Source organism: Oenanthe melanoleuca, chromosome 2, assembly GCF_029582105.1.
Source record: "Oenanthe melanoleuca isolate GR-GAL-2019-014 chromosome 2, OMel1.0, whole genome shotgun sequence".
Classification (NCBI taxonomy): domain Eukaryota; kingdom Metazoa; phylum Chordata; class Aves; order Passeriformes; family Muscicapidae; genus Oenanthe; species Oenanthe melanoleuca.
Window position 1 is genome coordinate 142,270,216 of NC_079335.1, and position 15,499 is coordinate 142,285,714.

Here is a 15,499-nt window from a genome sequence, read left to right on the forward strand (position 1 = left end):
TTGACAGCAGTTGGAGTGGTTAATTAATACATTTTACATTCATTAGTCTAGGAAAGAATGTGTGAAAATTAAATTTGAATGCTGTGAAATGACCTAGCAAGCACAAAATAAGCTATTTACTGTGATATATACACTATACACTTTTCATTGGTTGTGATGTAAGTATATCTGTGTAAAAGTGGGATTTTTTTGAAACATGTCAAAAAACTTTATTTTGCACGTACTTCACAAACTGCCATATGCGAATTTTATGCAATTATAATTTGACTTTTTGTTTATATACTACTCTTGCATTATATATTAATTGCAGTAAGTTAGCTGTTTGCTTCAGATGACTAAAAGTCCATCACCATGATCACATCATGACATGAGAGGATCAAGTTTGTGACCTCTTGAGGAACCAGAATGTACACAAGTCTCTGGGACCTGACAAGATGCATCCCAGAGTCCTGAGAGAATTGTCTAATGCAGCTGCCACGCCACTTTCCATGATATTTGAAAAATCCTGGCAGTCAGTTGAAGTCCCAGGTGACTTAAAAAGGGAAACACTGCAGCTGTTTTTAAAAAAAGAGTAGAAAGGACAGTTTCTTTCTGTTTAATCCATTCCTGTTCATTGAAGCTTCAGAAAGTGTAATTGATAATGAGCTCCTTGAGATGTGGGTGATGTGCCCAGAAGAGCATCCTGAGCTCCAGAAGCCAGACCTTAATTTATACATTGATCACACTTCACTGAGCCATTTTCAACTAATTCTCACCTTGCATTTTTCAGATTACTAAAGTGGTACTTAGCAAAGGTTGGAGGTGCCTGGAGTGCACAGTGTGTGAAGCCTGTGGGAAAGCCACAGATCCAGGGAGACTCCTCCTGTGCGACGACTGCGACATCAGCTACCACACCTACTGCCTGGATCCACCCCTGCAGACTGTGCCAAAGGGAGGCTGGAAGTGCAAATGGTGTGTTTGGGCCTGGGGTCAGAGGTGCTGACTGCTGGCCTCTTCTGCCTCTCTCTGTCACTTGGAGTTTGTAATGTCAGTTGAATTGTAACAAGGTTTTAATTGTGTCTAAGTCAGCTGTATTTAACAAGGCCAACAAAATATTTTTGAGTTGTTTCATTCAATTATCAGTATATAAAGGGAAACTCTTACCTCCTCTTATAACTGCTTCTTCATGCCAAAAACCACGTAAGTAGAGATAGACAAAATTTCTCTTTTGAAACTCATAGCAAAAAAAATTCCCAATTTACATTCTTTGTAATCATTCCAGTGTTCAGTTGGATAAATGAATGGGTGCTTCACCCAAGTGTTCTCGAAATAAAACCCTGTGAAATCCATTTGTTTTACTTGGGTGAAACACAAACAGACCAGACCTCTCACATGGTTAAGTCTCCAGATCTCAAAGTGAATGGCAACTGGAAGCAGGAACTCCCATGACCTGTTGAGCAGTTACAAGAACCCATCTGCCTGCTTTTGCAGTTTCATGGGAATTTATTAATTAGGAACTTTCTTTAAAAAGTGCAGAAAATATTGTTAAACATTTGTGGTTAAACATGTTAAGTTAAAACGTAATTACTCACCTTGTTCTAAGTGGAGGAGATTTAAAGCCACAAAATGATCTTCCTGTGAACTGACAGAATACATCTTTTTGTTCTGCAGGTGTGTTTGGTGCAGACACTGTGGAGCAACTTCTCCAGGTTTAAGATGTGAATGGCAGAATAATTACACACAGTGTGCTCCCTGTGCAAGTTTGTCTACCTGCCCAATCTGCTACCGCATGTACAGGGATGAGGAGCTTATCATTCAGTGTAGACAGTGTGATCGGTAAGAATTTCTAATATTTCACATGTTTTTCTTGTTCAAGTCTTGTTTTAATTTTTTCCCCTAATGTAAAAGGGTAGAGATGAAGGAAATGGTCATGTGGTAAAGAACACTGGATTACTGAGTCTCAGAAGTCTCTTAGTAGTTTGTTCCTGGTTGTACCACAGACTTAACTGTCTGACTCTGGGCAAATTAATTAATCGCTCTGTGCCTCTTCCCCCATGCCCTGTAAAAATAAAACTAATTTACCTCACAAGACTATTGTTGTGAGGCTGAATTTAGATTACATTGTATAAAGTAATTAAAATTATTGCAACATAGGGAGAAAATTATAATGCAAAAACATACTTGGGAGATTGTTTTACAGAGAGTTCCTCCTGTGGAGGGAAATAGTTGATCTGCTGCTCCATATACACAATGTAACACACACCGCTGTAGGGGATGCTGTATATGGAAAACCTGATTCTGTGGTTTCTCCCTAAAAGAATTCAGGCTGAACAACTATTCCCTGTTTATTTGGACCATAGACTGATACTTGGGTCTCCTAAAACACCACCTATTTCCTTTAAATTGTATTTTTTCCCCCACTTAATTTCTAGATGGATGCATGCAATCTGTCAGAACTTAAGCACAGAGGAGGAAGTGGAAAACATAGCTGATATGGGTTTTGACTGTACCATTTGTAGGCCATACATTCCACCAACGAACGGTAAGAAGACGATCGAAACCAATGCAGGATTGCACACTGCAATAAATAGGTTTGGGAATGTGTTCTGTGCTCTGATGGAGGTTTGGCTCGTGTAGAAGTAAGATTTTTTTTTTTTCCATGTTTGTTTTAAGGGCTCTTGTGGAAGTGTCCTAGGCTCTTTCACACCCTCAAGTGATTTAGGCCAGAGGAAACCTCTGGGGAGTTCTGGATAGAGGTATTGAAGATAGGGATAAATTGCCAAGAGCATTTAATAGTGAAGAGGTCACAGGCGTCTCACTTTGTTAAGTGGAAGGAAGAAAGCTCAGTTCTCTAAAGTTACATCTGCAGAAGGATCTGAAAATTATTTCCAAGCAGAAAAAGTTTGTGTATTTTGATGCTTTGAGGCTGTCTGAGGCAGCAGGAGCTGTAACAACAGTCTGTATAAGCATTTTTCCCTCTTCCCTCGTGTTTTCTTTATTCCTTTTCCTCAGCTCTCCCAGTATTCAAGACCAATGCTTCCCTCCCTAGATGCAACTTTGAAAAGAATTGGCCATATTCTTCTTTTGGGAGTTGTCACTTCCTTATTAATTGAAGTGTGTATTTCCTTCTGATTAACTTTGCACTTCCCTGGACATGGACATTGACAGCCTTGTTGCTTTGTGTCACAGTTCTGTAGCAGTGGCTCTTCAGGAGCTGAGGTTACTGCAGTTTAAGCATATTTACAGCATCTGGTTCCATGGGATGGTGCTGGTTAATGTTCCTGTGAGTGGCCTGTCAGCAGTTAGGCTGGCCTGTGACATGATTTATAGTCTTATATTTTAGTCTTGCTGCAAGGGTGATAGCCCAAGGTCTGTTTTCCCTGCATGTCATCTCAGGGAAGTTGCTGCTTCAGTCAGCTCCTTTCACATTGACACCTATTCCCATTTTTAGCATAAGCACATGAAAGTTCTCAAATTACCCCTTCACTCAGGTATCACAAGAGAACAGTAGGAGGAAGGTATAAAAACTAAGCAAATGTTTCAAGAAAAAAATCATATCCACCAAGAAGCTGTCAGTAAGATTGGTTTTCCTGATCATGATCGAAGATGTTCTGAGGCATAGGCCTGAGAGGTCTGCCAGGAAAAGTTCAATAGAGCATCTAATGTCCCTTAACACTGGCATGTCCTCATCACAGCAGTAATTGTAACTTACTGACCCGACCTTGGAGGTTTATATACTCCCTGCTGGAACACTTCCAAGTAACCCATTTTTATCACTAATAGAAGAATGACTAATACATCTCTGTTTCTGCAAGTCACTTCATTTTAAAGATCTGCATTCAGAAATTCAAAAAGAAATTGGTTTTGTAACTGGAAGAATTAAGAAACTTGCAGATACAACACAGACTTTTGTTAATTTTTATCACAAACTTAGCGTACTTAAACCAAAAAGATCCAAGTAAGAAATACTTCTTCCTTTCTCTTTGGAGCTGGCAGAGCTACCTTTTAGAGATAATTAAAGCCCATGATATGTGAGATGGAACAGCTTCACAAGAGGTGTTTCACTTCCAGGTAGAAGCTGGTCCCTGGGTTAGTCCTTCCTGAACACCTCTGTGATGTCATATTGCTTGGGTTTGGGTTCCAGGGAATAGAAACCAGTCCCTTGGGAGTTCCCAAGTTTTCTTTGCAGGTTTTTTCACCTTTTTTATAAGACAAGTTTTTCTGCTTTTTCTTTCCTGTTTTGACTCAGTATTAAAACCTCTCTAACACATGTATATTTGCACAGTTGCATGTCTGAATATGTCCTTTGATGCATGTTCATAGAAATACTGCATGTATTTTTATATGAAATGTTTTGGTTTTTCGTGAATTCTTCTAAAACTCCTCTGAAAATTTTCTGTAGTTTTTTGTTTCAAAGTGAGAAGAATTAACATTTGATAAACTTAGGGAAATAAGTGTTTATTAGCAGTAGAAAGCTTCTAAAAACGTATCATATTGTGGGATTCTTACTGGGATGGTTCTTCCCCTTTCCATTTGATGTATCATAGATGTGTTGCAAGTTTTATTACAGGGTTTTTAACCACTTGCTTTCTAAAAGAAACAAGAGCTCCTCAATGTAATAAATAAGCAAAACTTTGCAGGTGTACCCTTGGTGAAAAGTAAGTGGTTCTGTTGTGTAGGTATTGAGAAGGAGCTTTCATTTCTCTTTCTTCAGAAAGTGGAAACTTTAAATTTTTAAGAGCTCTTCCTTGTCTCATCGTACCTGAGATTCTTACAAAGTCATCTTCTTCAGAAAACAGAAATAAAAGATAGTGTTTTTCTTCTTGAACATACATAAATATCAAAAGCCAGACTGTGTTAGATTTGCTCCAGCCTAGTGTACCAGAAACCTTCATTACTAGGTTATTGTCAAATACCCATCTCTGATCAGTGTTCTAGCAGGTTCCTTTTAGTACTTCTCAAGTTATAACAAATGTCCCCCAGCATATTGCTGTGTCCTGTAGAGAAATATATAAATTCTCCTGATTAGATGCTAGTGTTTAGGTAGCACCAGCTTTTCCCCTGTGCTGTAATTCCTGCATGTTCAGGAGGGGTGTGTGTGTCTCATCCAGATACACTCCTGGACAAGCAGTTCTTGACCATCTGCTCATCAGTTCTGCCTTTGTGTCATTTGCTCTTGTATGTCTTATGCCCCATCTGCAGATTTCATCCCTCCTCACTTACTCCCATCCTGTCTCTGTCTAGACTCCAGCTTTTTCCTCCCTTGTTGCTGTTTTTGTTCCCCTGCTGCAGAGGGACCAGCTCTGCCTGGTTTTCTGTAACCAGTTTGAACTGATCTGGTTGCAGTTTCTGAAGCTGCCTGTGTGCAGTTATTCCTCCTGGGGCTCAAGTAAACATGCTCATGGAGGCAGTGAGGATTTGGTATCACTTACATCTGTCTGATACTGCCAGTGAGACACATTATGGCTGACAGTCTCTGTTGTATCATTTTCATTAAACTGATTTAAATTTTTCTTCGTTCTGAAACTTTATTCTATGTACTTTACAACTACAAGATACAAATCCAACATAATACTATGGGTTAAAAATTAACTTTTGAATTTTTTTATTATTTGGCATATACATTATTTCAGCTCTAATGTTCTTGTGTTACTGTGTTTACCAAAAAAATCTCTGTCATTGACAGTTATGCAGGCAGCCAATAAAGAATGCTCTTTTCATGCTGTATTTCTATATCAGCCATTCCACTCTGTCCCATGTGCTGGTTTCACTTTTTCATATAATTGTTTTTTTCTATTACAGACCTAAAAATGAATTCCACTTTCTTTTCCCATCGCATTGTATTCTGTGGAATTATTTGCTTTCAGCTGAGGCTACTAAAAGCTGTACAATATTCAGCACATTTAAACCCTTTTGCAGATAAGTTTAGCAATTTTGGTTAAGCTGAATGCCTCAGAAAGCACTATTTTTTTTCCATTTTAGTTTTTTTCCCTTTGGATAGTCTTTTTCTAACAGTACTGTGCTTTTATGCTATCTATTTTATTTGTTGCAATCCTTAATCTGCACTCTAATTAGCTCCTTTTCTGGAAGTCTGTTTGATACTGTCTTCAAACACTGTTTGTGCGTGCAGTTTTTGTGAGTGGGTCTCTGAAGGCCTCACCTCTGTCACTATCAGCCTGTTTATTTGAGCATTTCAACTTTATTCAGTCTCCAGAGCTAAAATTTTTCAGTCTGACCTGGATGAGAAGATTTCTCTGTTGTTTGACTTTTAAATGAAGGATTTGAAATTCCTGTTCACAACTGTCTTTCTGAAATTCTTGTTTACCTTAGATTCCAATTCAATAATTGCTACTTCAGTCTTAAAACCATCTTGTAAATTATAACAAATTAAATGAACAGATGATGTCTTATTCCATTTTGAATAGTTCTTACAATCTGCCTATTTTCTGTTATTTCAATTCATTGTTTTGAGTGTCTTCCTTTCAGCAGCTTGATCTCTATTTTTTGTTTCTTTCCGGCTCCATGTCTCTTTCAAAATGCCATTTTCAGTTTATTTTCTTCTTTGTCTTTTCTCTCCACTCTTGAGTTCAGTTTTTCAGTAGTTCCCGTAGGCTCCTTTCATTTACTAATAGTATGAAATACTGGATTTCTGTAGGTTATACCCTGTCCATTAGTTGCACATTACGTAAAACTTTGAAAGCACTGTAGTTTTTGAAGACAGACTTGCACTTTCCTTGAATTTGTTTATATTCTAGAAAGCATCCTCTATGTTTCATACTCATTTTAAGTGTTACTTGGAAGCTTTTGTGCTTTTCCTCATCTTGCCCTGGCTGCCATGGTGTGTGTTAGGTGGGAGGAGCACACGTGCCATGGTTGACACACAGAACCCCCCACGGGTTTTCTGTCTCAGGGGTCTCATCTTGTGTGACAAGCACAAGGGAAGTACTCCAGATGTTATCTTGAGTCCTAAATTCAGCATGGGTAAAATTTCTAGGCAAAAAAAAAAAAGGAAGAGAAGTGTGGATAAACTTGCCTCTGTGGTAATGCTAACTGTGCCAGACTAACGGTTTTTCTGATTCTAGTTTGCTGTTTGTGAGATAGAAGCTCCTAATTTTCACTTTACTGCTCAGTCTATGTAATCTCTGTGAAGTCACTACTAATATTAAAAGTTTAGTCTGCATATCATAGGTGAGTGAAGCATGACTGCAGTTACATAGCTAAGGCAAAAGGGAAGAGCATTTCTGCCTGCTGCAAAAGTAGCCTTGTGTTGCAGAACATTTTGATTATTATTTTTTCAGTCACACTGTTTGACTGCTGCCCTGTAGCACACAAGGTGTAGGTTTCAGTTGAGTTTCTGCTGTTCCATTCATCAATACTCTTATCTGGAATAAGAATTACCCTAACTTCAACAGGTCCTGTGTTATCTGTTCTCAGATACATCAGCCTTCTCCAAGTGCCATGTAAGAGGCCTGACAGCACAGACACAGTGAGAATATTGTGTGCAGAGCTCTTGGAGTGTGCTAGCCCCTCCTTGGGAAAATACTGATCAATACCCACTTCACAAAACCCTCACATTTTTAATGATTAGGGCAGCAAAACCTGTACATCATTACTAGTGTAGAGGTTGGCTTCCAGCCCACAAGATCCTGTGTTTTCATTTACCCTTGGTCCAGGAGAAGGAGATCATTTCCCACTGAGTTCAGTGCTATTCCAGTGCCATTCTTGACTTTAGGAAATTGGAAAACTTCAGTTTGTATCAAGCTTCTTTCATAGTCACATCTGTGACACTGAAAAGCACTTTATTTTAAAGGTGCAAATATAAACAATTGCCAGCAGTATAAATTAGGGAGTTTACAGGAACTGTTTGAAGGAAAATTGATAGTTTCAATTTAAGTCAAGTCACCATTTTTAAAAGTTGAAATTATTTTCCTTATATTTTTCAGTGCCTTCTTTGGACTGTTGTGATTCATCAGTTGGAGCTCAGATTATTTCAAAATCAAAAGAACTAGGTAAAGAATGGAAATGCTTACTATCTGATCATTTAGCATATTTTAAGGGTATATTTTTACATGAGATAAAAAGTCCTTTTCCTGTGATTTTGTAACAGACAGCATTAACTATCCTTCAGTTACCACAGCATGCTTTCCATTTGTTTTTCCTCATTCTTGCTTCTTTCTTCTCTCTTGCCTGCCATACCTGCGCTATAGTAATTACTTTAAATTATGCTTTGATCCTGCACTCTTAGTTGCTTGCCTTAACATCAGTGGTGATAACACAGCGTGGCTGAGTCAGGCATGTACACAAATGTTTACAGGCTTGAGCCATTAGGAGGATGCAGCTTTTCTGTATTTGTCTGGTTTGTGCTAGGAATTTATAATCCTTACAAGCCTACTCACAGGTCAGTCTATAATGATAGCACCCAGCAGCTTCCATCATACCGGGACAGTTTCCATCACATCAGAGTTTTTTCTATTTGACACCTGAGAGAAGGTTCTCCCCTCAAATATTCAATCTGAAAGTGTGAGGTGTTTTTGAAACACACACCTTTCAAGTTCAGTGTAAGAAGGCAGTCAAGTGGGAAGAATTTGTTCAGAACCGGTGGTTTTGTCAGATGTTGCATGAGGAAAAGTTTTTGGTTAAATGGAGCAAATATTATTACATTTGTATGTTTTCAAAAGCTGTGTTATCAAATCATTATTTACTTGGCTCCAGGGAGGTGAAGCATCGTTGCAACCTCTTCATTATTTGGCAATTCCCTAAAAGTTCCCAGGCTTCCACTTGCAGGGCCCCTGCACAAGTGACAGGGCCTTTCTGCATGGTGAATTAAGGAACATTAGAGCTTGTCAGTGGACTCAATTGTCCTTGAACAGCTTGAGGAGGAAGCAGTCTTGCAGGTCTTGGGAGACTTGGGTCCTACCCACAATTTCCAACTTGGTCTTGAGAAGCTAACTTGATATCACTTGAGTTTTTTGTCTGCCTATAAAATAGGACTGATGACTTCTCTGAGTTTCCAGGAGTTCTTGGAGGTTAAGGTTGTTAATAAGATGAAGGTAATGTGCTGAGGACTGGATTGTGGCCTTGGCTGAGAAGCAACGGGGACCCAAAGTATGACTTGCACAGTTTTCTGTGGGTCCCAGTAATACAGAAATACCCTGCAAGGCACCAGTTTCCACAATCAAATTGTTCTTTCTAATGAGTCATTGATATAAGTTATTTCATAGCAATGTAATGGATTATTGCTGGATTTGACATCAGACTCTAAATCATAAAGCTGTAATTGTAATGTGTAAGACAGTGTCAGATATCTCTGGTTTATTTATACCAATTTCTTCACTCATGGGTCAGCTCCATACATGTGGATTATTAACTCTTGTAAGTGCTATTCCTAAAAAATCTAAGACTTGTAAATTAAAAGAGTTTTCTATTGCTGTTATGATTCATTCAACTTTTATAGACCCACCGAAGACATACACCCAGGATGGAGTCTGCTTGACAGAATCCGGCATGTCTCAGTTACAGAGCCTCACTGTTACAGTACCGAGAAGAAAACGGACGAAACCAAAGCTTAAACTGAAGATTATAAATCAGAACAGTGTGGCTGTACTTCAGACACCCCCAGATGCCCAGTCAGAGCACTCAAGAGATGGGGAGATGGATGACAGTAGAGGTAGCAGTCTACTTTTGGCATGTCTTGTAGCTTGGAGTGTTGCAGTACCTGTGTGTATTGCAAATATCTTTGGGAGTTTTTATTACGCTGATACTCCTGTGTTCTCTACAGAATGTTTTATGGAAATTTCTTGAACAGTAGTCACGGCTCATTGTTGTCCAGTTCAGGAATTTTCCTTGTTGTTCTGTTCATGGGTCATCCATCTTACAGGAAACTCACCTTTCTAGGGCTGCCAACACTGGCAATAGGAGATGTTTTTTTTGTCTAATCTTTGGGTTACCTGTGGGAAACGTTGTACACTCACTGAGTACAAGTGTTCTCAAATTCAGTGCAAACTGTGTGAAAATGTTGGCTCAGCAAAGCAACATCTGTATCACTGAGAAGCTGGTATTAAAATCGAGTGGGAGAGTGGAGGAGTTCTTTGCTGAGAGAACTTCTCTTTTCTGAAAAGGTGAGCTGACCTGAGAGTCAGTGTTCTGGGCTAACACTTGTATGGTGCAGCACCATTGTCCTTTCTGTGCATCCTGAGAAGGGTGATGGCACAATAGGTGTTAATCCATGGCCTGGGGCAAGGCTTCTTCCCGTGGCAGGTGACAAAGTTACTGCATTGGTCCTGTAGGTGTCTCTTTGGAGAGGAACTGAGGCACACTGGCACCCCACCTGCTCACAGTTTTGTTAATGCAACACTGTCTTGCTGATCAGATTAAATGTCATAAGAAGCTTATTTTAGCTACAGAGTGTACTTGAGATAACTGGGTAGTTCAGCCATCAGTGAAGTTTCCATGTTGACTTGTTGATAGAAGTATTGTTCCTGTTGTTTGATGAGTGCATTCTTACCCTCTGTTGTTGACTAGAACTATTCTTTTCTAAAAATAGCTTCCTTCTATTTCTTTATAACCTTTTAAACATTTTGTTGTTCTTTCATTTCTTTCAGTATTCACAGGATTTGGTACATTATCCTAGCATTACATGGAGTCTGAAATTTCATCTCATACTTTCATATTCTCCATCAGCTAGGTTTTTGAAAGCAAAAAGTGTGTTTGAAGGCACCTAGTCACTTTGCTTGCTCTTTATCGGTGGTTAATAATCTTTACATTTAAAAATGTGTGCCTGTTTTCTCTATGACTTTTTCTGACTTCATTATCTGCTTGTTGGCTTCTATTAGGTGGTAGGTCTTTTCAAATAGATAACAGGATATGTAGATGTGATAGCAAGGTGTGAAAGGAGGAGACACAGCATCCACAAATTCAGTTTCAGTTCTGATCACCTTCTGTTGCCTTTTTGAGACTTAAAGCACATTTATGTATGTGATGGGCTGGGTTTCCTTGAAGCTCTGGGTGTGTAGGGCTCTACTCTTCAGAGGGAATCAGTGTCTGTCTCCGAACATCTTTAATTTTTGAATGAGCATCAGGATGAATAAAGCTGTACCATGGCTTTGATTGGAGTAACACAGCGTAGTAATCTCAGGGAAAAAGGAAAAAAAAAAACCTTATTTTTACTCTTGATGTTCCAGATGAAAAAAAGGGGCTTTATCTGAGAAAAGTGAGCTCATGGAATTTTGTTACCATCTCATTTGTAGGCTTGGATCAGGGTCAGCTTTCATTGGGTCTTCTACATTTTAGAGTCCACTTGAAAGCTGAGCTTACTTTGGGAGCTTCAGCTTGGTGGCCTTTGTGATCCATTAGCTTTTTTGGTAAAACTCAGTGAGGTCTTTTTTAGTAGGGAAGTCTGGGCCATGACCTAGCTTCTGGAAGAGTGAGGGTTGCAGTTCTACCACAGCAAAAATGGTGTGAAAGAGTCCATCTCTGTTATAACAATATTTCTCCCTCTTACAGCTGCATGGGATTTTATTCCATCTAGAATTATACACTTATATCCAAAGCAGAACATGAGAATTCCAGTATATTTTCAGGGTTGAGAGTATATTTAACATTCAGGTTTATGATAAAATAAAGATGCAGGGTCTTTTTGGGGATATCAGGGAGAATTACTTCCCTCTCTCTTCAACACCAAAGGCTTTTTAATGTCAGCATAACTTTATATCTGTTTCTACCCTGCTTTCCCACATAATATAAACTATAACTTTGAATTATAGTCTTCATCTTCAAGGTTGAGTAATTCCTTTGGGCTGAATTTCTTATTATATAAATCAAATTCCTCTTCATAGATCAGTCGGCTTTCAGTCAGTCAAACGATTCAAGTCATGAACCCACTATACTAAAAGTCATTACACTTTGCCTTCCAAGTGCAGGCTACAGTTTTTAAGTGTCTTCTCAATAAAAAAAAGCCCTGTCAAAGAAAACTGAGGAGGACAGTGAAGAAAAGGAAGTTTATCTTGGTAAATTTGATTCATATTCTTTGATGAAATAGCTAGAGATTGCTCAGACACTTAGGTTTCAAAGGAGGTACCAAAAACTTTCTCTGATACACATATACTAATTATAGTGTTTGTTTGCTGGTTTTGTCTAAACATCATTTCATAGAAAATGTGTGTGTAGATAGGATGGGTTTCCCAAAAATGTCAAGGGATTATGATGAACTGTCACCCTTTTGAAAAATATGTAATTCTCAACCAGTTTCTCATAAAACAGTCAGATGTGGAAATTTTGGAAAACATAATTTTCTTTCCCTTTTCCAGTTAAAGTTACCATTGCCTCTTTTCTGCAGAAGGTGACCTTATGGATTGTGATGGAAAATCAGATTCCAGCCCAGAACGGGAAGCTGTGGATGATGATACCAAAGTGGCTGAAGGAGCTGATGGGATTAAAAAAAGGAAGCGAAAACCATACAGACCTGGTAGGATAAAGTAACTTAGATCATTGTGTGTCCATTGTTCATTTTTTTCTGTATAATTAACAAAAAAAATAGGAAATGCTTCTGAAGTATTCTACTGCTTATTGTTGACTGTAGATTCTTTTCCCTATTCTGTTTAAAGTTTCCTTTTTTTCTTCTTGCCAAAACACATTTCTAAAGGTTGCTGGTCAGCAGTGCACTTGTTCTTGGTGTGCTTGTCAATTACTTGTAATGGTTCAGATCTGTGCCTTGTATTGATTCTTATCTTGATAGGAAATTGTGCTGTATTTCTATAATTGGTGAAGGAGAGTTTTTATGTGTATATATATACACAAATACATATATATATATATGAAAACATCTGAACTTCAGAGAACTTTTTGCAGTTATTTTACTTGTTTTCTGAAGTATTTTAAAAGAGTAGTTTGCCAGGTATTTGCAGATTGTTTCTGACAGGTGAATTTTAATGAATTCAGTTATTGGATGAATTAATTTATTTTAATTTCTTTGTGCAGTTGACTCTTAATTATCCTGACTGAATTAATTAACTGGATGTCTTGGGTGCACAAACAGTTGAGCTGGATCTACGCAGAATACATCCATTAGTTATCCTTTAGTTTTCTGCAGCCAGCAATTCCCCTGGAAAATGGAACAGATCTGTATCTGATACATTTAGGTATATACACACACCAACTGCAATGGAGCAGGAAATCTACAGTCATTCTCTAGTGAGGGATTCAGGAGTTTCACCACTATAATGTTGATAATTATCTTTTTATTTGGGATGCATCCTTCTCTAGTAGCATCATTTGGAGTGGTGGGCTCTCTAGAGCTATTTGCAGAGGATTTTTTGTGGTCCTTTGAGGTTCTTTAATAGGTTTCATTTGGTAGATTGACAGCTAATTCCAGCAACTCTTCAGTTTGCCCCAAGGGAGGGGAAAACCAACATCTGAAAATTGCCAGGTTTGGTGATTTGAACTTCCTTGTGGATGTTCTACAGTCCTGAAATTCTGATCATTTTTCATTACATGTATACCCACTGAAACACTGATACTTCTCAAGTATCTCAGATTCATTCTTAGACATCTAGATGCAGCAGTCTCCTCGACCTGCAGAGTAATCTTGGCTCTCATTCATACTATGAAACACAGTTTTTATTCAATGTGTTGAATTTTTGCTTCCTTGTTCAGGTATTGGTGGATTTATGGTACGTCAGAGAAGTCGTACAGGGCAGGGGAAGACAAAAAGATCTCTCTCCAGGAAAGATTCTTCTGGATCTGTTTCTGAACAGTTGCCTGGCAGAGATGAAGGTAAATGCAGGAATTTGGTGTTAAATGTTTCTTCATGCTTAATGTAGTAAAAACAATACAGTTCATCACCATGTTTGTTTGCCATGATGGCTTTATTAATCCAACTGAAAATACCCATATAATTTCAACAGAATCCATGATGTACAAAGAAGCTGAAACAATGAATTGCAGGCTGTTGTAGGATATAAATAGTGAGAATTATTATTAGTAGTATTAGTATTATTAGTATTACTAAGTTAGATTTAGAGCAATCCTCTTTGTGATACACCTTTCCCCAGGTGCAGTTCTGGTCCAGGGGTGTCTTCTGGACCATCAGTTTTAATACTCAGTAGTGTTCCATATTCCATGAATGTGTCTGATCAATTTTTTATATCTGTTTATGGTCTGAAAAATCCTATATTAGAGAGTTTAGTGATATGTTATTGTTGCACGAATAAATAATTCCTTTTTATTTTAAACCAGATATGATATTTGAGAGTTTCATAAGCTGTGTTTGTGTTTAATGTTATGAAATATTATTTTCTAAAAATCATAAAAAATCGTATTAATTTGCAATACAGAAATATTTTCTAGATGTGTATCATATTTCCCCATCAATGTTGCTTTTTCCAGTGCTGAAGAATCCTTGACTTTGTTGGTGTCTTTTCCCATGGTAGAGCCATTTTCATGCCTCTGACACTGCAGTTCTCAGTACATTGGGCACCTAACAAGAAGTCAGATTTTATTCATGGGCCTTTTTCTTGCTGTGTGTGATTAGACTAAATTTTTCCATCCAACTGGAGTTGCTCACACTGATCTAGAAAATGTTGAGGCATCTTTCAGGGGAGATGTAGAGTATGTTTAGTTCAGAGCCCTGGGAAGTCAGTAGGAGGAGGCAGCTCCTTCTAAAGAGTGGCTGATACTACCCCAGTTAGACACTGGCCTGTGATTTCTCTCTCCTTTCTGTTTAGCTGTTGTTTTTTTACCTTTTGTAGAGTCAGATCAGTCTCTTGCTGTAGATTTAGTGGAGACTGGATCTTTGCTACAGCATCCAGGCAGTATTATTAATCTAACATTAAAGTGTTGTCTGTGCTTTCATTTGTAGAACTACTTCATAAAGCCAGTAAGCATTTCTTATATCAGTGCAGCCAGATATTTTAATTAAGTTCCCAATCTTTATATAGTGTTTGCTTTCTCTTTAATATTAGTGTTACAGCTGTGTTTCTGCTTTGTAAATAGTATTTCAGTGTAGCATACTGCCTTATTTCAGGTTGTGCTGAAAATCTTGTGTTAGATCTTTTCATTTCCATAGGTGTCTGCTCCTTTAAGTAATTTTTTTTTTAATTGGCTAAAAAGCTAATTCCCCATTCTGAGTAACACTACAATGCATATTGTTAAAAAGGCGTATTCTTCAACAAGCGTTCTTCATTTGAAAGTTGGAGCTTCTTTATGTCTGATCATACACAATTGCTAGTTGAGAAAAATACAAGTCATAGCTTGCCAAGAGCCTGCTTCTCAGTGGGCAGTACTCATCAGCTTTACCAGGATTTTTTTGCACCCGTTTCACATTCACTCCTTTCCTGTGTAAAACCTCCTTCTCAGACAGTGCAGAGGTCACCGTGTTGGTGAACCTCATTCCACTCATGGTCCTCTGGATATGCTACAGGAGATCACTGCAGTACAATGCACAGCTGACTTTATTACCATGATAATATAGTTTCTTAAATAACTTGCCAGAGTTCTTAACTTCATGTAATTTGCTTTGGCAAGA

The 15,499-nt window shown here is 38.2% G+C and overlaps 1 protein-coding gene across 15 annotated transcripts in view; it reads left to right on the top strand.

Moving 5' to 3' along the window:
* KMT2C (lysine methyltransferase 2C) overlaps nucleotides 1–15,499 on the top strand; it is a 188,627-nt gene that overhangs the window by 125,437 nt on the left and 47,691 nt on the right. For 6 of the 15 annotated variants that reach the window (XM_056485255.1, XM_056485264.1, XM_056485259.1 and 3 more), the window contains 7 exons: nucleotides 770–951; nucleotides 1,651–1,815; nucleotides 2,412–2,521; nucleotides 7,923–7,988; nucleotides 9,434–9,646; nucleotides 12,314–12,442; nucleotides 13,630–13,749. In XM_056485255.1, the coding sequence (XP_056341230.1) occupies nucleotides 770–951; nucleotides 1,651–1,815; nucleotides 2,412–2,521; nucleotides 7,923–7,988; nucleotides 9,434–9,646; nucleotides 12,314–12,442; nucleotides 13,630–13,749 (985 nt within the window). The remainder of the gene's footprint in view (nucleotides 1–769; nucleotides 952–1,650; nucleotides 1,816–2,411; nucleotides 2,522–7,922; nucleotides 7,989–9,433; nucleotides 9,647–12,313; nucleotides 12,443–13,629; nucleotides 13,750–15,499) is intronic. The other 9 variants (XM_056485261.1, XM_056485262.1, XM_056485266.1 and 6 more) reach the window with 4 other exon arrangements.